Consider the following 19,883-nt stretch of genomic DNA (forward strand, 5'->3'; position numbering starts at 1 on the left):
TTTATCTGCTATTGTTTTAATGAGACGTTCTTCCCCTCGACTCTATTCATCGCCATCGTTCTCGTCCGTCCGTCTCCCCCGATTAGACCGTGAGCCCGTCGAAGGGCGGGGACCGTCTCTATCTGTTACCGATTTGTCCGTTCCAAGCGCTTAGTCCGGTGCTCTGCACCTAGTGAGCGCTCAATAAATACTATTGAATGAACGAATTTTACAGAGGAGGGAACTGAGGCACAGAGAAGTGAAGGGACTTGCCCAAAGTCACCCAACGGGCAGGTGGCGGAGCCAGGATTAGAACCCAGGGCCTTCAGACTCCCAGGCCCGGCTCTACCCACTGGGCCGCGCTGCTTCTCACCCTGTTTATTTTGTTCATGAGGTGTCCATCCCCTTGATTCTATTTATCGTGATAATGTTGTCTTGTTTTTGTTTCGTTCTGTTTCGCCTTGCCGTCCGTCTCCCCCGACTAGACCGTGAGCCCATCGCTGGGCAGGGATCGTCTCTATCTGTTGCCGAGTTGTCCGTTCCAAGCGCTCAGTCCAGTGCCCTGCACGTAGTAAGCGCTCAGTAAATACTACCGAATGAATATCTCATGCTGCTTCAAAGCGTTGGGCCTTTCTAGATTACAGGAGCCCCGAGGGATTCTAGGAAAGACAAAACAGCCAACGCCAGCCCTGACGGGGCTGAAGGGGCTCCTCGTTTTTCTACGAAAATAACTACTTCCCATCCCAAAATGTATTATGAACAATATTAGTAATAATAATAATAATGGTATTTGCTAGGCACTTACTATGTGTCAAGCACTGTTCTCAGCGCTGGGGTAAATAATAATAATAATGCTGGTGTTTGTTAAGCGCTTACTATGTGCAGAGCACCGTTCGAAGCGCTGGGGGAGATACAGGGGCATCAGGTCGCCCCACGTGAGGCTCACAGTTAATCCCCATTTTACAGATGAGGTCACTGAGGCACGGAGAAGTGAAGCGACTCGCCCACAGTCGCACAGCTGACAAGGGGCAGAGCCGGGAGTCGAACTCACGACCTCTGACTCCGAAGCCCAGGCTCTTTCCACTGAGCCACGCTGTTTCCCACACGCTGCTTCTTGGGGTCGATACAAGCTAGTCAGGCTGGACGCAATTCCTGACCCACGTGGGGCTCACAGTCTTAATCCCCATTTTAAAATACAAAATAAATCAATGGTGGCATTTGTTAAGCGCTTACTATGTGCAAAGCACTGTTCTAAGCGCTGGGGGGGGGGATACAAGGTGATCAGGTTGTCCCACGTGGGGCTCCCAGTTTTAATCCCCATCTTCCAGATGAGGTCACTGAGGCACAGAGAAGTGAAGTGACGTGCCCAAAGTCACACCGCAGGCAGGCGGCAGAGCCGGGATTAGAACCCACGACTTCTGACTCCCGAGCCCGGGCTCTTTCCACCGAGCCACGCCGCTCCTCTTAGAGGTGAGGAAACTGAGGCATAGCGAAGTGAAGTGACTTCCACAAGGTCACCTGGCAGACGAGTGGCAGGGACGGGATTAGAACCCGATTAGACCGTGAGCCCGTCGCCGGGCGGGGACGGTCTCTATCTGTTGCCCAATTGTTCATTCATTCAATAGTATTTATTGAGCGCTTACTATGTGCAGTGCACTGGACTAAGCGCTCGGAATGGACAAGTTCGGCAACAGATAGAGACGGTCCCCGCCCTCTGACGGGCGCACGGTCAAATCGGGGGGAGACGGGCGGACGAGAACAATGGCAACAGAGTCAAGGGGAAGAACGTCTCATAAAAACAATGGCAAATAAATAGAATCAGGATGATGTCCATCTCATTAAACAAAATGGAAATGTCCATTCCAAGCACTTAGTACAGTGCTCTGCACATAGTAAGCGCTCAATAAATACGACTGAATAAATGAATGAACCCGGGGCCTTCTGACTCCCAGGCCCGGGCTCTCTCCACTAGGCCATGCTGCTTCCCTATTATTATCATCGTTGTTGCTATTATTATAATTATTACATTACTACTCCCTCTCTAGACTGTCGGCTCTTTTTTTTTTCGAATGGTATCTGTTCAACGCTTTCGCTGTGCCAGGCACCGTTCTAAGCGCTGGAGTTGACACAAGCTAATCGGGTTGGACACAGACCCTGCCCCCCGTGGGGCTCACCGTCTTAATCTCCAATTTACAGCCGAGGGAACCGAGGCCCGGTAGAGGTGAAGCGACTTGCCCAAGATCGCACAGCAGACAAGTGGCGGAGCCGGGATTAGAACCCAGGTCCTTCTGCCTCCCAGGCCCACGCTCTATCCATAGGCCACGCTGCTGGTTAGGGATTACGTCTACCGACTCTGTCGCGCCGGACCCTCCCGAGCGCTTAGTACCGTGCTCTGCGTACGGAAAGCGCTCAGCAAATACCACTGATTGGTATGCGGCAAGACTGTACTGAACACAGGAGCTGCAACGTAATGATAATAATGTTGGTGTTTGTTAAGCGCTTACTATGTGCACAGCACCGTTCTAAGCGCTGGGGGAGATCCGGGGTCATCGGGTGGTCCCACGTGAGGCTCCCAGTCTTCACCCCCATTTTACAGATGAGGGAACCGAGGCCCAGAGAAGCGACTTGCCCAGCGTCCCACAGCTGCCAAGTGGCAGAGCCGGGATTCGAGCCCATGACCCCTGACTCCCAAGCCCTTTGGGCAAGTCACTTCCTTTCTCCGGACCTCAGTGACCTCCTCTCTGAAATGGGGACGAAGACCGTGAGCCCCGCGTGGGACAGCCTCATCATCTTGTATCTCCCCCAGCGCTTAGGCCAGTGCTCGGCACATAGGAAGCGCTTAACAAACACCATCCTCATCATCATCCCATCCGCTCAAGAGCATTTCCTGATTCGACTGTATTTATCGAGCCCTCGAGAGAGAGAGTGCGACATAACAGACACACACCCCGCCCACAACAACGATCATTATTATTCGGGGAGGTCACCGACCCGCTCTGGGCCTCAGTGTCCTCATCTGGACGACGGGGATAAGACCGTGAGCCCCACGCGGGACAGGGACCGCGTCCAACCCGATTGGCTCGTATTCACCCCAGTGCTTAGTACAGTGCCTGCCACACAGTACGCGCTTAAATACCATTATTATTATTACAATAATTACTCTCCCCGCCCCCGCTCCGGGACCGGGAATCCCACGTGGGACCGGGACCGCGTCCGGCCTGATTATCCTGAATCTACTCCCGGCGGGTCGACGCGAGGCAGAGCGATGCCTGTTTACTTGTTTCGCTGTCTGTCTCCCCGCTTCTGGCCTTTTAGCCCGTTGTGGGCCCGGACTGACTCTCTTTACTGCTCAGTTGTCCTTTCCGAGCGCCCAGCACAGTGCTCAGCACTCGGTAAGCGCTCCACAAATACGCCTGAAGGCACGTGCCGAATAAATAGCGGCCGCCATACGGATCGAAGCCCCATTCTGCGGATGAGGAAACTGGGGCCCAGAGAAGTAAAGTGACCTCCCCCGGGTCACGCAGCAGACGAAGGGCAGAGGCGGGATTAGAACCCGGGTCCTCCGACTCCCAGGCTCTTTCCAATCCCTCAGCGCGGCTCAGTGGAAAGAGCACGGGCTTTGGAGTCAGAGGGCATGGGTTCGAATCCCGGCTCTGCCACTTGGCAGCTGTGGGACTGTGGGCAAGTCACTTCTCTGTGCTTCAGTGACCTCATCTGTAAAATGGGGATGAAGACCGTGAGCCCCACGTGGGACCACCTGATTCCCCTGTGTCTACCCCAGCGCTTAGAACGGTGCTCGGCACATAGTAAGCGCTTAACAAATACCAACATCATTATCATTATTATTATTATTATTATTAATTGATCGAGCACTTACTATGTGCGGGGCACTGCTACTCAGCGCTTGGGAGAGGACGACAGAACAGAGTCGGGAGACACGTTCCCCGCCTACAGCGAGCTCGGTCTGGTCATTCGTATTTATCGAGCGCTTACTGTGTGCGGAGCACTGTACCGAACGCTCAGGCCACGCAGCTTCTCGGGTTTCCAGGTTTTTAGAATGAAGAAAGCTACACCTTTAATCCACTGACGTATTAACTATCGCCAAAAATACGCACACCACCTTTCTCTTGGGCCCTCACCATCCCTAACCACAGGATACAATCATCGGCACAATGAGGATGACGACGTAATAATAATAATTAGCAGGACGGTAATAATAACGATAATAAGATCGTCCGAAGCGGCGTGGCCGAGCGGGAACAGCCCGGGGGGTGGGTTCCGATCCCGGCTTCGCCACGTGCCCGCCGTGGGGCCTCAGGCGAAAGGCGACCTCTCTGAGCCTCCGTTTCCTCATCTGTAAAATGGGGGAGTCGATCCCTGTTATTAATGATATCTGTTAAGCGCTTACTATGTGCCAAGCACCGTTCTAAGCGCCGGCCTCCCCTTCAGAGCGTGAGCCCCTAATAGCCGATCTAATCTCCCCCTCTGGACCGTGCGTCTTCTTATCGTTCCACTGTCCGCCCCCAGATGCTTCGTCCGGTGCTCCGCACAACGTAAGAGCTCAATAAATAACACCCGAATAAATGAACGAGCCCCCTGCGGGTGGGAAGTGTGTCTCTTGTCGTATCGTCCTCTCCCAAGCGCTCGGTACAGTGCTCTGCACGCAGTAAGCGCTCGATAAACACAATCGACGGACTGACCGTGTCGAATTCAGTCAGGGAAGCCGGGGGGGGGGGGGGGGCGCACGCCCTAGGGGTTTAAGCCCGGGCTTGGGAGTCGCGAGGTTGCGGGTTCTAATCCCGGCTCCGCCACTTGTCTAGGGAAGTCGAGAAGAGTCGCTTTAGAGAAGCAGCGCGGCTCGGTGGAAAGAGCACAGGCTTAGGAATCAGAGGTCATGGGTTCGAATCCCACCTCTGCCACTTAGCTGTGGGACCGTGGGCAAGTCGCTTCACTTCTCGGGGCCTCGGTTACCTCCTCTGTAAAATGGGCATTTAGGCCGTGAGCCTCACGTGGGACACCCTGATGACCCTGTATCTCCCCCAGCGCTTAGAACGGTGCTCGGCACACAGGAAGCGCTTAACAAATAGGAATATTCTTATTGTCCGCTGTGTGATCTTGGGCAAGTCGCTTCACCTCTCGGGCCTCATCTGTAAAATGGGGATTAAGACCGGGAGCCCCATGTGGGTCAGGGCCTGTGTCCAACCCGATTTGCTCGTATTCCCCCCCCCAGCGCTTAGTACGGTGCCTGGTACCTAGTAAGCGCTTAACAGAAACCACAATTATTATTAGTGTCTCTACTACAGCGCTCAAGCATTGGGTTGGAACATACTGAGCGCCTAATAAATACAACTATTTCTCTGTGCCAAGCACTGTACTAATCAATTGTATTTATTGAGCGCTTACTGTGTGCCGAGCACTGTACTAAGCGCTTGGGAGAGGACAATAGGACAGAGTTAGGCTATTCTATTTAGTTGCCACTGGTTTTACGAGGCGTTCTTCCCCTCGACTCTATCCATCGCCATCGTCCTCGTCCGTCCGTCTCCCCCGATCGGACCGTGAGCCCGTCGGACGGCGGGGACCGTCTCTATCCGTCGCCGACTCGTTCGTTCCAAGCGCTCAGTCCAGTGCTCTGCACATAGTAAGCGCTCAATAAATACTATTGAATGAAAGTCAGTAGGCATGTTCCTCGCCCATAGGGTAAGCGTTAGTGTCCCATATGGGGCTCCAAGCTAAGGGGGAGGCAGAACAGGGGATTTCATCCCCAGTTTACAGTGGAAGCACTTCACTCGTACTTACTGAGCGCTTACTGTGTGCAGAGCACTGTACTACGCGCTTGGGAGAGCACAGTACAACAATAAACAGAAACATTCGCCGCCGCAACGAGCTTCCAGTCTGGGGAGGGAGGGACGGACACTAATATAAATATTCTACCCTCCCTAAATCCATCAATCCATGGGATTTACTGCACGCTTACTGTGCGCGGAGCACTGTACTAAACACTTGGTAGAGTAATAGCAATTAATAATGATTACGGCCTTTGTCAAGCGCTTCTACGTGCCAGGCGCCGTAGCGAGCGCTGGGGTGGATACAGGCAAACGGGGTCGGGCACGGTCCCCGTCCCGCCCGCGGCTCACGGTCTTGATCCCCGATTGACAGATGAGGGAACTGAGGCACGGAGAAGTGAAGTGACCTGCCCCGCGGCAGACAGGTGACGGAGCCGGGATTAGCACCCGGGACCTCCCGACTCCCAGGCCTGTGCGCTATTCGCTTCATCAAGGGAAAAGAGGGGGGGTAGACTCGTTCTCTGCCCACAACGAGCTATTTTTATTAACGTCCACCTGTCTGACCCTCTAATAACGTCGGTATCCGTCAAGCGCTCGCTACGTGCCGAGCACCGTCCTAAGCGCTGGGGGAGATCCAGGGTCATCGGGTCGGCCCACGTGAGGCTCCCGGTTAATCCCCATTTTCCAGATGAGGGAACCGAGGCACAGAGAAGCGACTTGCCCACAGTCGCACAGCTGTCAAGTGGCAGAGTCAGGATTCGAACCCATGTCCTCTGACTCCCAAGCCCGGGCTCTTTCCACAGACTGTCAGCCTGCTGTGGGCAGGGCCCGTGTCTGCCAACTCTGTTGTACTGGACTCTCCCAAGCGCTTAGTACAGCACTCTGCACGTAGTAAACACTCAATAAATACCACTGATGAGGATGATCAGCGTGGCTCAGTGGAAGGAGCCCGGGCTTGGGAGTCAGAGGTCATGGGTTCGCATCCCGGGTCTGCCTCTTGGCAGCTGTGTGACCGTGGGCGAGTCACTTCACTTCTCTGGGCCTCAGTTCCCTCATCTGAAAAATGGGGATGAAGACTGGGAGCCTCACGTGAGACGACCTGATGACCCTGTGACTACCCCAGCGCTTAGAACAGTGCTCTGCACATAGTAAGCGCTTAGCAAATACCAACGTTACCGGTCACGGGTTCGAATCCCGGCTCTGCCACTTGTCAGCCGGGTGACTGTGGGCGAGTCACTTCACTGGGCCTCAGCTCCCTCATCTGTAAAAGGGGGATGAAGACTGGGAGCCCCACGTGGGACAACCTGACTCCCCTGGGTCTCCCCCAGCGCTTAGAACAGTGCTCTGCGCGTAGTAAGCGCTTAACAAATACCAACATTATTATTATTATCATTATTTTTATGATCAAGCTTACAGTCTAAGGTAGGAATGCAGAAGAGATGCAACAGCCTTCCTCCCCCCAGATCCCTCTCCCCGGCTCTTCTTAAGACCCCCACACCAAAAATCCCCCTCCCCAGATCCTCTGAGGACCGCGCCCGCCCCCCCCGCCCCCCCAGCACGGCCTAGCTACGGCCCGGGAGGCTGAAGATCATGAGTTCTAATCCCACCTCCGCCACTTGTCTGCTGGGTGACCTTGAGCAAGTCGCTTCACTTCTCTGGGCCTCAGTGACCTCATCTGGAAAATGGGGAATGAGACTGAGAGCCCACATGGGACAGGGATTGTGTCCAACCCAGTTCATCTGTGTTCACCCCGGCGCTTAGTACAGCGCCTGGATCACAGTAAGCGCTTAAATACCGTCATTATTATTATTAATTATTATCATTCTGCGGAACACACCCCCCGCAGCCCTTTTCCTCAATCTTCAACACCCACAATGGCAGAGATTACGACAGGCGAGAGCTCCCCGCACCCCAAACCTCGCCCCAGCCGGCATGAAGCCCTTGAATTAAGCACTCGGGACCACGGCGTAGCGGACAGACCGTGGGTCTGGGAGCCGGGAGGTTCTGGGTTCAAATTCCGGCTCCGCCGCCCGTCTGCCGTGTGACCACGGGCGCGGTTACCTCATCTGTCAAATGGGGATGAAGACGCCGAGCCCCACACGGGATGGGGACTCGTGCCCAATCTGATCAGCTCGTATCTAATAACGGTGGTATCTGTTAAGCGCCTACTACGTGCAGAGCACCGTTCTAAGCGCCGGGGGAGATCCGGGGTCATCGGGTCGTCCCGCGTGAGGCTCGCGGTCTTCATCCCCCATTTGACAGATGAGGGAACTGAGGCCCGGAGAAGTGAAGTGACTCGCCCCCGGTCACCCAGCCGACAAGGGGCAGAGCCGGGATTCGAACCCATGACCTCCGGCTGCCAAGCCCGGGCTCTTTCCACTGAGCCACGCCAACGCTCAGTACAGTGCCTGGCACATTAAGCGATAGACAAATACGATCATTATCAGGTGATTATGATACTTGTTAAGCACCGGCTACGTGCCAAACACTGCCCTAAGCCCCGGGGGAGATACAAGGTAGTCAGGTGGGACACAGTCCCGGTCCCACGTGGGGCTCACTGTTTCCATCCCCATCTTCCAGACGAGGGAACCGAGGCCCGGCGAAGCGACCGACGCGTGGCGGGGCCCGGGATCGGAACCCACGGCCCTCTGACTCCCAGGCCCGGACTCCAGCCGGGACGGGCCCCCGATCCCGCGCTCCTCCTGGCCCGGGGCGGACGGACCCCGCCGTCTCCACCCGGCGGCGTCAGGGTGGCGTCGGATCCGAACGCGGGCCGGGCCCCGGAACCTCGGCGGGCCCCGGCGTCCGCGACCGAAGAACGGGGCGACCCCCGCCTCTCCGCCCTCTCCCGCCGGGAGGGCGAAACGGGGGGCGGTCCCGATTCCGGCGGACCGAGGGGGACCCCGGCCAGCCGCATCCAGGGAGACGGCGTCCGCCTCTCCGCGCGTAGCACACCGCACCGGGCGCTCCAGAGGGGACGGTCCGACGGAGTCGGTCGACGCCTTCCCTGAGGGAGCCCGTCGCCCGACGGTATTTACCGTGCACCACTTACTGCGCGCTGAGCGCCGTACCGAGCGCTCGGGGGAAAACAAGAGACGGCGGACACGTTCCCCGCCCCCAGAAAACTCTCCGGTCGGTGACATTTGCCGTGCGCTGAGCGTGTGCAGGACGCCGTACCGGCTGCTCGGGGGAGGACAACGAAACGGAGTCAGGAGACGCGACCTCCGCCCACGGTGAGCTTAGCGGTCAGTCGTCGATCTTTGCTGAGCGCTCACGGCGTGTGCGGAGCGCCGTGCTGAGCGCCGGGGAGAAGACGCTGCAAGAGAATGGGCAGACGCGGCCCCCCTCCCACGTCACGCTTCCGGGCCGAAGGCTCACCGTGCGCAGGGCACCGTGCCCGACGCTCGGCAAAAGACAACGCGGCGGGGGTCGGCGGACGTGTCGCCCGCCCACGCCGTGCTTGGCAATCGACGGTACTTACCGAGCGCTCAGTGGGCGCAGAGAACCGTCCGAGGGGCAGGGGAGGGGGGCCGTGATTTCTACCGACCCTACGGCGGGGCGGGGGGCGACGTGGCAGGCCGGCTCCCTCGACCCCCCACCCAGCTGCCCCGCCGATATCTCCGGCTCTCCTCGAGACCCCTGACCCTTCGTCCATTCAACCGCATCTACTGAGCGCTTGCCGTGCGCAGAGCGCCGTACTGGACGGCTCGAGCGTCCCCCCCCAGCTTCTCCGGAGACCCCCCACCCAATTCCCCTTCCTTCCGTCCCTCCCCACCCGGCCGTCCCGCGCGCCCACAGCGGATATCTCCGGCTCTCCTCGAGACCCCTGACCCTTCGTCCAATTCAATCGCATCTACTGAGCGCTTGCCGTGCGCAGAGCGCCGTACTGAACGCTTGAGCGTTCCCCCAGCTCCTCTCCCGACCCCCCCCCCCAATACCCCCTGCCTTCTGTCCTTCTGTCCCTCCCCACCCAGCCGTCCCACGCACCCACGGCTGCCATCTCCGGCTCTCCTAAAGACCCCTGACCCCGCGGAGCCTCTCCCCCAGCTCTTCCGGAGCCCCCCCACCCGATACCCCCTTCCTTCCGTCCCTCCGGGCCCAGCTGCCCCTCATCCCCCCAGCTGCTATCTCCGGCTCTCCTACAGACCCCCGACCCTTCAGGGAATTCATTCCCCCAGCTCCTCCGCGGACCCCCTACCCTCGATCCCTCCCGGCCCGGCTGCCCTGCGCACCCACAGCTGATGTCTCCAGCTCTCCTGCTGAGACCCCCACCCCCTCCCCCTGGTCCCTCGGGGAAATCCCCCAGCTCCCCTGAGGACCCCCCACCCGGCTGGCTAGCACCCTCAATCGGGTAGCCCCAGCTCTCCTGCGGCCCCCCCAAGCTCCCCTGCAAGATCCCCAGCTCTCCCGCAGACCCCCCCCCCAGCTCTCCTGCGGCCCCCCCAGCTCCCCTGCAAGATCCCCAGCTCTCCCGCAGACCCCCCCCAGCTCTCCTGCGGCCCCCCCCAGCTCCCCTGCAAGATCCCCGGCTCTCCCGCAGCCCCCCCCCAGCTCTTCTGCGGCCCCCCCCAGCTCCCCTGCAAGATCCCCAGCTCTCCTGCGCCCCCCCAGCTCTTCTGCGGCCCCCCCCAGCTCTCCTGCAAGATCCCCAGCTCTCCTGCAGACCCCCCCCCCAGCTCTCCTACAAGATCCCTAGCTCTCCTGCAGCCCCCCAAGCTCTCCTGCCAGATCCCCAGCTCTCCTGCAGCCCCCCACCCAGCTCTCCCGCGGCCCCCCCCAGTTCTCCTGCAAGATCCCCAGCTCTCCTGCGACCCCCCCCCAGTTCTCCTGCAAGATCCCCAGCTCTCCCGCAGCCCCCCCAGCTCTCCCGCGCCCCCCCCCCAGCTCTCCTGCAAGATTCCCCAGCTCTCCCGCAGCCCCCCCAGCTCTCCCGCAGCCCCCCCCCAGCTCTCCTGCACACCCCGAGCTCTCCCGCAGCCCCCCACACTAGATGCTCTCCCCCCCCCCCTCCCGCTCACCCCCCGGGCCCCCCTCGGCTCTCCTCTGCAGCGCCCCCACCCCCGACCGGCCCCTCCCCAAAAAGCGGAGCTGGTGGCAGGGCAGGGCCGCGGGCCGGGCGGACGTGACCCCCCGCCCCTCCCCCGGCTCCATCCGTGCCCAGACCCCCCCTCCCTTCCCTCCCGCCGCCCCGGTTGTCAGAGGGGGGAGGGGCGGGGACCCCCCCCCTACTCACAATTGCGGATGTCGGAGATGAAGACCGCCAGGCCCCGCATCCCGTCGCCCTTGGACACGGCCGGCATGGTGGCGGGGCGGAGGGGGACGGGACCGGGAGCAAGAGGAGCAGGAGCAGCAGGAGCTGGAGGAGCTGGAGGAGCTGGAGGAGCTGGAGGAGCAGCAGGAGCAGCAGGAGCAGCAAGAGGAGGAGGTGCAGGAGAGGGATGACCAGCAGGAGGCGCCCGCTCCTTCGAAGGGCCGCAGTCGGGGCCGCCGCCGCGCGCCCCCGCCCGCGGTCCCGCGCGCCCCGCCCCGGACGCGCGCACGTCAGGACACGCCCCTTTACGCCCCGCCCCTGCGTCGACGTACGAAGGGGCGGGGTCGGAGGGGAGGCAGACTCGCGCATGCGCCCTGCGTGCGGCCGGAGGAAGAGGGAGGCAGACCTCGCGCGCGGGGCCGGAGGAGGAGGGGGAGGAGGCAGACCTCGCGCATGCGCCCTGCCTGGGACCGGAGGAGGGAGGCACACCTCGCGCATGCGCCCTGCGTGGGACCGGAGGAGGGAGGCACACCTCGCGCATGCGCCCTGCGTGGGGCCGGAGGAGGCCTCGCCCTGTCCCCTGCAGGGGCCTTCCTTCAGTCAGTCCTATTTACTGAGCGCTTACTATGTGCAGGGCGCTGGCCTAAGCGCTTGGAAAGGCCAACTGGGCAACAGACCATCCCTACCCGACCACGGGCTCACGGGCTAGAAGGGGGGAGGCAGGCGATAAAAGAAGTTGACAGGCATCACTACCATCAAAATAGATCCATAGAACCATTGATTCATTCAGTTGTTCATTCATTAGTATTTATTTATTATTATTATTTATTCATTGAGCTCTTACTATGTGCAGAGCACTATACTAAGCACTTGGAACGTACAAAAAGGTAACAGAGACAGTCCCTGCCCTTCGACGGGCTTACGGTCTAATCGGGGGAGAAGGACAGACAAGAACAATGACAATAAATAGAATCAAGAATTCAGTTGCATTTACTGAGCGCTTACTGGGTGCAGAGCACTGGGCTAAGCGCTTGGAAAGTCCAATTCGACAACAGAGAGAGACCATTCCTGCCCAACAACGGGCTCACAGTCTAGAAGGGGGGAGACGGACGACAAAAGAAGCAGACAGGCATCACTACCATCAAAATAATAATAATGTTGGTATTTGTTAAGCGCTTACTACGTGCAGAGCACTGTTCTAAGGGCTGGGGGAGATACAGGGTCATCGGGTTGTCCCACATGAAGCTCCCAGTTAATCCCCATTTGACAGATGAGGGAACCGAGGCACAGAGAAGTGAAGTGACTTGCCCACAGTCACACAGCTGACAAGGGGCAGAGCTGGGATTCGAACCCATGACCTCTGACTCCCAAGCCCGGGCTCTTGCCACTGAGCCACGCTGCCTTAGAACCATTCATTCATTCAACTGTATTTACTGAGCGCTGACTGGGTGCAGAGCACTGGGCTAAGTGCTTGGAAAGTCCAATTCGACAACAGAGAGAGACCATCCCTGCCCAACAACAGGCTCACCATCTAGAAGTGGGGAGACAGTCAACAAAACAAAAGAAGTAGACAGGCATCACTATCTCAAAATAGATCCGTAGAACCATTCATTCCATCGTTTTTACTGAGCGCTTACTGCGTGCAGAGCACTGGACTAAGCGCTAGGACTGTACCATTCGCTAGGCATGTACCATTCGGCAATAATAATAATAATGGCATTTAAGCGCTTACTATGTGCAAAGCACTGTTCTAAAGCGCTGGAGAGGACACGAGGTGATCAGGTTGTCCCACATGGGGCTCCCGGTCTTCGTCCCCATTTTACAGATGAGGTCACTGAGGCACAGAGAAGTGAAATGACTTGCCCAAAGTCACACAGCGGACAAGCGGAGAAGCAGCGTGGCTCGGTGGAAAGAGCACGGGCTTTGGAGTCAGGGCTCATGAGTTCGAATCCCAGCTCTGCCACTTGTCGGCTGTGTGACTGTGGGCAAGTCACTTCACTTCTCTGTGCCTCAGTTCCCTCATCTGTAAAATGGGGATGAAAACTGTGAGCCCCACGTGGGACAACCTGATTCCCCTATGTCTACCCCAGCGCTTAGAACAGTGCTCGGCACATAGTAAGCGCTTAACAAATACCAACATAAGTGGCTGAGCCGGGATTTTTATCCATGACACAGATAGAGACCATCCCTGCCCGACAACAGGCTCACAGTCTAGAAGGGGGGGAGACAGACAACAAGACAGGTAGACAGGCGGCGGTAGCATCAAAATAGATAAATAGAACCATAGATAAAGGCGCATCATAAATGAAATAAATAGAGCAATAAATATGTACAAATATACACAAGGGTTGTGGGGAGGGGAAGAGGGTAGAGAAGAGGGAGGGAGGAGCAGAGGGAAAGGGAGGGCTCAGTCAGGGAAGGCCTCTTGGAGGAGGGGAGCTCTCAGTAGGGCTTTGAAGGGGGGAAGAGAGTTCGTTTGTCCCACGTAGGGCTCACAGCCTCAATCCCCATTTTCCAGATGAGGGAACTGAGGCCCAGAGAAGCGAAGTGACCTACCCGAGGTCACACAGCCGACAAGTGGCAGAGTGAGCATTAGAACCCGTGACCTTCTGACTCCCAGGCCCGGGCTCTTTCCACTAAGCCAGGCTTGCTTCTTGTTAAGCGCTTCCTGTGTGCCAGGCACGGTGCTAAGCACTGGGGTGGATACAATCAAATCAGTTGGGACACAGTCCCTGATCCACAAGAGGCTCACAGTCTCAATCCTCATTTTCCAGATGAGGAAACTGAGGCCCTGATCATTCATTCATTCATTCAATCATATTTATTAAGTGCTTACTGTGTGCAGAGCACTGTACTAGGTGCTTGGGAGAGGACCATACAGCAATAAATGGTGACAATCCCTGCCCATAACCAGCTCACGGTCTAGGGGTGGGAAGCAGCGTGGCTCAGTGGAAAGAGCCCGGGCTTGGGAGTCAGAGGTCATGGGTTCGAAATCCCGGCTCTGCCACTGGGCAGCTGTGTGACTGTGGACAGGTCACTTCACTTCCCTGCGCCTCAGTTCCCTCATCTGTAAAATGGGGATGAAGACTGGGAGCCTCATGTGGGACAATCTGATTACCCGGTCTCTCTCCCCCTGCGCTTAGAACAGTGCCCTGCGCATAGTAAGCGCTTAACAAATGCCGACATTATTATTAGAGGTGGGGAGACAGACGTCAATACAAATAAACAGACATCGTCAATAATATAAATGCAATGGACAGATATGGACATAAGTTGGGGGGGTGGGCAGGGGGCAGGAGGGTGGGAGAGCAAAGGGAGCCAGTCAGGGGGACGTAGAGGGGAGTGGGAGATGAGGAAAAGTGGGGCCTAGTCTGGGAAGTAAAGTGACTTGCCCAAGGTCACCCAGCAGACAAGTGGCAGAGCTGGGATTAGAACTCATGACCTTCTGACTACCAGGCCTGGGCTCTAGCCACTACGTCACTGCTGCTTCCCCATAAATAATGATTATTATTTATTATTGTTATTATTTATTATTATTATTTATTATTGAGAAGCAGCATGGCTCAGTGGAAAGAGCACGGGCTTTGGAGTCAGAGGTCATGGGTTCAAATCCCAGCTCTGCCACTTGTCAGCTGTGTGACTCTGGGCAAGTCACTTAACTTACCCTATTTATTTTGTTCATTTTATTTTGTTAATGAAATGTACATCGCCTCGATTCTATTTAGTTGCCATTGTTTTTACGAGACGTTCTCCCCCTTGACTCTATTTACTGCCATTGTTCTCGTCTGTCCGTCTCCCCCGATTAGACCGTAAGCCCGTCAGAGGGCGGGGACCGTCTCTATCTGTTGCCGACTTGTTCATTCCAAGCGCTTAGTCCAGTGCTCTGCACATAGTGAGCGCTCAATAAATACTATTGAATGAATGAATGAACTTCTCTGTGCCTCATCTGTGAAATGGGGAGTAAGACTGTGAGCCCCACGTGGGACAACCTGATTCCCCTGTGTCTACCCCAGCGCTCAGAACAGTGCTCGGCACATAGTAAGCGCTTAACAAATACCAACATTATTATTATTATTGTTGTTAAGCGCTTACTATGTGTCAGGCACTGTACGAAACACTGGGAGGGGGAGGGAAATACAAGCAAATCAGGCTGGACAGAGTCCCTGTCCCACCCAGGGCTCACCGTCTTAATCCCCATTTTACAGATGAGGTAACTGAGGCACAGGCAAGAGAAACAGCTTGCCCAAGGCCAAACAGCAGACAAGTGGCAGAGCTGGGATTAGAGCGTGGAATCAGAGGAGCTGGGTACTGATCCCACGCCACTATTTCTCTGCTGTGTGACCTTGGGAGAGTCACTTCAGGTAAGCAGCGTGGCCTGGTGGCTAGAGGACAGGCCTGGGAGTCAGAAGGAGCTGGGTTCTAATCCCGGCTCTGCCGCCTGTCTGCTGTGTGACCTTGGGTAAGTCACTTCACTTCTCTGGGCCTCAGTTCCCCCATCTGAGACTGTGAGCCCCATGAAGGAGATGGGCAATGTCCAACTTGATTATCTTGTTTCTACCCCGGCACAGATGTCCAACCCCACAGCACTTATGTCCATATCTATCATTTATTTATTCATTTATTTATTTACTTATTTATTCATTTCTATTAATGTCTGTCTCCCCCTCTGAACTGTAGGTTTGCTGCGGGCAGGGAACACGTCCACCAACTCTATTGTTTTGTTATATTGCACTCTCCCAAGCGCTTAGTTCAGTGATCTGCACACAGTGAGTGCTCAGTAAATATGATTGATTGATAGGGCGGATTTTGAAGAGAGAGAGCGGAATTTGAAGGGAGGGAGCAGATTTTGAAGGGAGAGAACAGATTCTGATGGGAGAAGGTGGATCGTGAAGGGAGAACACGGATTTTGAAAGGAGAGAGTAGATTTTGAAGGGAGAGAGCAGATTTTGATGGGAGAAGGTGGCTCGTGAAGGGAGAAGGCGGATTTTGAAAGGAGAGAGTGGATTTTTGAAGAGAGAGAGCAGATTTTTGAAAGGAGAGAGCAGATTTTGAAGCGACTGCAGATTTTGAAAGGAATGTCGATTTTGAAGGGAGAGAGTGGAATTTGAGGGGAGAGAGCGGATTTTGAAGGGAGAGAGCGGATTTTGAAGGGTAAGAGTAGATTTTGAAGGATGAGAGCAGATGTTGAAGGAAGAGAGGGGATTTTGAAGGGAGAGAGCAGATTTTGAAGGGAAAGAGCAGATTTTGAAGGGTAAGAGTAGATTTTGAAGGATGAGAGCAGATGTTGAAGGGAAAGAGTAGATTTTGAAGGAAGAGGGAGGAACTTGAAAGGAGAGAGCGAATTTTGAAGGGAGAGAGTGAATTTTGAAGCGACAGAAACGATGTTGAAGAGTGGCTTTTGAAGAGGGAGAGAGAGGATTCTGAAGGGAGAGAGAGGATTTTAAAGAGAGAGAACAGATGTTGAAGGGAAAGCGTGGATTTTGGAGGAAGAGGGAGGAACTTGAAAGAAGAGAGTGAATTTTGAAGGGAGAGAGCGGATTTTGAAGCGATCGAGTGGATTTTGAAGGGCGGCAGAGGGCGGGTTTGGAAGGAAGAGGGAGGATTTTGAAAGGAGAGAGTGGCTTTTGAAGGGAGAAAGTAGATTTTGCAGGGCGGGAGAGAGCGGATTTTGAAGGGTGGGAGAGGGCGGGTTTGGAAGGAAGAGGGAGGATTTTGAAAGGGATTCCCCAGCGCTTAGAACAGTGCTTTGCACATAGTAAGCGCTTAACAGATACCACAATTATTATTGAAGGGTGCGAGAGGACGGGTTTGGATGGAAGAGGGAGGATTTTGAAAGGAGAGAGTGGATTTTGAAGGGAGAGAGTGGATTTTGCAGGGCGGGAGAGAGCGGATTTCGAAGGGTGGGAGAGGGCGGGTTTGGAAGGAAGAGGGAGGATTTTGAAAGGAGAGAGTGCATTTTGAAGGGAGGAAGTGGATTTTGCAGGGCGGGAGAGAGCGGATTTTGAAGGGAGAGAGAGCCTCAGGGAGGCCAAACGGGAGAAACCAGAGCTGGGAGAGGCCCAGGGCGGAAAAGCGGGAAGCATCAAGTTCCAGGCCCGGGGGCCCACCCGCCTGAAACCTTGGCCGGGATTCATTCCTGTCCCACGTATGAAAACATCAACATGGATCCTGGGTGAATCATTCCCCCCTGGGGCCTGGGTTCCGGGCCCGGCCCGCCGGCTCTCTCACCGCCTTTGGAAAAAGCAAGGGAAGGAGGGCTGGGAGGAGAAGCGGCGAGGCCTAGTGACTCGAACCCGGGGCCTGGGAGTCAGAAGGACCTGGGTTCTCATCCGGGCTCCCCCACTCGTCTGCTGGGTGACCTCGGACAAGTCGCTTCTCTTCATTCATTCAGTCGTATTTATTGAGCGCTTACTATGTGCAGAGCAGTGGACTAAGCGCTTGGAATGAACGATTCGGCCGCCGATAGAGACCGTCCCTGCATAACGACGGGCTCACAGCCTAAAGGGGAGAGACAGACAGCTAAACAAAACAGAACAAAACAAGTAGCCTGGTGTCAATATCATCCAGAGAAACAGAATCATAGCTATATAAACATCATTAACAAAATTAATAGAGTGATAAATGATATAGACAAATAAGCACAAGTGCTGTGGGGAGGGGAAGAGCAGAAGGAGGGAGAAGGGGGAAGGGGGAGGGGGAAATGGGAAGGTTCACGTCTCTGGGCCTCAGTTACCTCATCTGTAAAATGGGGATGAAGACTGCAAACCCCACATGGGACCGGGATCGTGTCCATCCTGATTAGCTTGCCTCTACCCCAGCGCTTAGTAGAGAAGCAGCGTGGCTCAGTGGAAAGAGCCCGGGCTCGAGAGTCAGCGATCATGGGTTCGAATCCCGGCTCTGCCCCTTGTCAGCCGTGTGACTGGGGGCAAGTCACTTCACTTCTCTGGGCCTCAGCGACCTCCTCTGGAAAATGGGGATTAAATGTGAGCCTCGCGTGGGCCAACCTGATGACCCTGTATCTCCCCCAGTGCTTAGAACAGTGCTCTGCACATAGTAAGCGCTTAATACCAACATTATTATTATTACCCGGCCTGGCTCATAGGAAGTGCTTAACAAATACCAACAACAACAACAAAAAAAAGCTGCAAGTTCTGTACCGAGTAAGCATTCAGTAAATACCACTGATTTATTTAATGGTATTTATGAGCTAGGCACCGTAGTAAACCTTGAAGTAGAAGCAGCGTGGCTCAGTGAAAAGAGCATGGGCTTTGGAGTCGGAGGTCATAGGTGCGAATCCCGCCTTTGCCACTTGTCAGCTGTGTGACTGTGGGCGAGTCACTTCACTTCTCTGGGCCTCAGTGACCTCATCTGGAAAATGGGGATGAAGACTGGGAGCCCCACGGGGGACAACCTGATTCCCCTGTGTCTCCCCCAGCGCTTAGAACAGTGCTCTGCACATAGTAAGCGCTTAACAAATACCGACATTATTGTTCATTTGGATTGTCCATTCCAAGTGCTTAGTCCAGTGCTCTGCACAGAGTAGGGGCTCAATAAATAGGACTGAGTGAATTCGAATTGTCCATTCCAAGCGCTTAGCCCAGCGCTCTGCACATAGTAAGGGCTCAATAAATAAGATTGAATGAATGAATTTGAATTGTCCATTCCAAGCGCTCAGTCCAGCGCTCTGCACATAGGAAGCGCTCAATAAGTAGAATGAATGAATTTGAACGGTCCATCCCAAGCGCTTAGTCCAGCGTTCTGCACCTAATAGGGGCTCAGTAAATACGATTGAATGAATAATAATAATGTCGGTATTTGTTAAGCGCTTACTAGGTGCCGAGCACTGTTCTAAGCGCTGAGGGAGATTCAGGGGAATCAGGTCCCACATGGGGCTCCCGGTCTTCATCCCCATTTTCCAGAGGAGGTCACTGAGGCCCAGAGAAGTGAAGTGACTCGCCCCCAGTCGCCCAGCTGACAAGTAGCAGAGCCGGGATTCGAACCCACGACCTCCGACTCCCGAGCCCGGCCTCTTTGCGCTGAGCCCCGCTGCTTCCCCTAAATGAATTCGCATGAATCGTGCATTCCAAGGGCTTAGTGCAGCGCTCTGCACCAAGGAAGCGCTCCCTAAATACTATGGAACAAATTTGTATTTACTGAGCGCCTCGTGGGTGCGGAGCACTGGGCTGAGCGCTGGGGAGAGGACGATAGAGGGTAAAGACTGGGGTCCCGGGAGGCGGCGGCGGGGAAGAAGACAGGGCCTATGTAGTCGACGCCCCATCACTGCCCGCTGCGCACGGCCCCGCCCCCCGCTCTGGCCCCGCCCCCCGCTGCGCACGACCCCGACTCGCTTGCGCAAGGCCACGCCCCTCATGTCGACGAGGCTCTGGCCCCGCCCCTCGCTGCGCACGGCCTCGCCCCTCGCGCCGGCCAGGCCCCGCCCCTGCTGCGCACGGCCCGCCCCCCGTTCTGGCCCCGCCCCTCTCTGCGCGTGGCCCCGCCCCCCGCTCTGACCCCGCCCCTCGCTGCGCACGGCCTCGCCCCTCGCGCCGGCCAGGCCCCGCCCCCGCTGCGCACGACCCCGCCCCCGCTCTGACCCCACCCCTCGCTGCGCACGGCCCCGCCCTCGCTCTGACCCCGCCCTCTCTGCCCCGCCCCATGCTCCGCCTCCGCCCCTTCTTTGTCCCGCCCCTTCTCCACCCCCCTCCTTGAGCCCGGGCCCGCCCCTCCAGACCCCGCCCCTTCAGCTCCCGCCTCCCGTCCTGCATCGTCCAATCAGAGCCCGGCCCAGCCCCCCGCTCCTCCAATCCCCGCCCCTGCCCTATCAGGCCCCGCCCCCCGGCTCCTCCAGACTCCACCCCTCCAGGCCCCGC

At 56.5% G+C, this 19,883-nt stretch overlaps 1 protein-coding gene across 2 annotated transcripts in view; it reads right to left on the reverse strand.

Moving 5' to 3' along the window:
* Window positions 1-11,271, reverse strand: part of AP2A2 (adaptor related protein complex 2 subunit alpha 2) — an 80,445-nt gene extending 69,174 nt beyond the window's left edge. Inside the window, exon 1 of one of the 2 annotated variants that reach the window (XM_029059395.2) lies at window positions 10,996-11,271. In XM_029059395.2, the coding sequence (XP_028915228.1) occupies window positions 10,996-11,062 (67 nt within the window). In that variant the 5' untranslated portion in view covers window positions 11,063-11,271. The remainder of the gene's footprint in view (window positions 1-10,995) is intronic. The other variant, XM_029059394.2, reaches the window with a different exon arrangement.
* Between the last annotated feature and the right edge of the window lie 8,612 nt (window positions 11,272-19,883).

Source organism: Ornithorhynchus anatinus, chromosome 3, assembly GCF_004115215.2.
Source record: "Ornithorhynchus anatinus isolate Pmale09 chromosome 3, mOrnAna1.pri.v4, whole genome shotgun sequence".
Lineage (NCBI taxonomy): Eukaryota > Metazoa > Chordata > Mammalia > Monotremata > Ornithorhynchidae > Ornithorhynchus > Ornithorhynchus anatinus.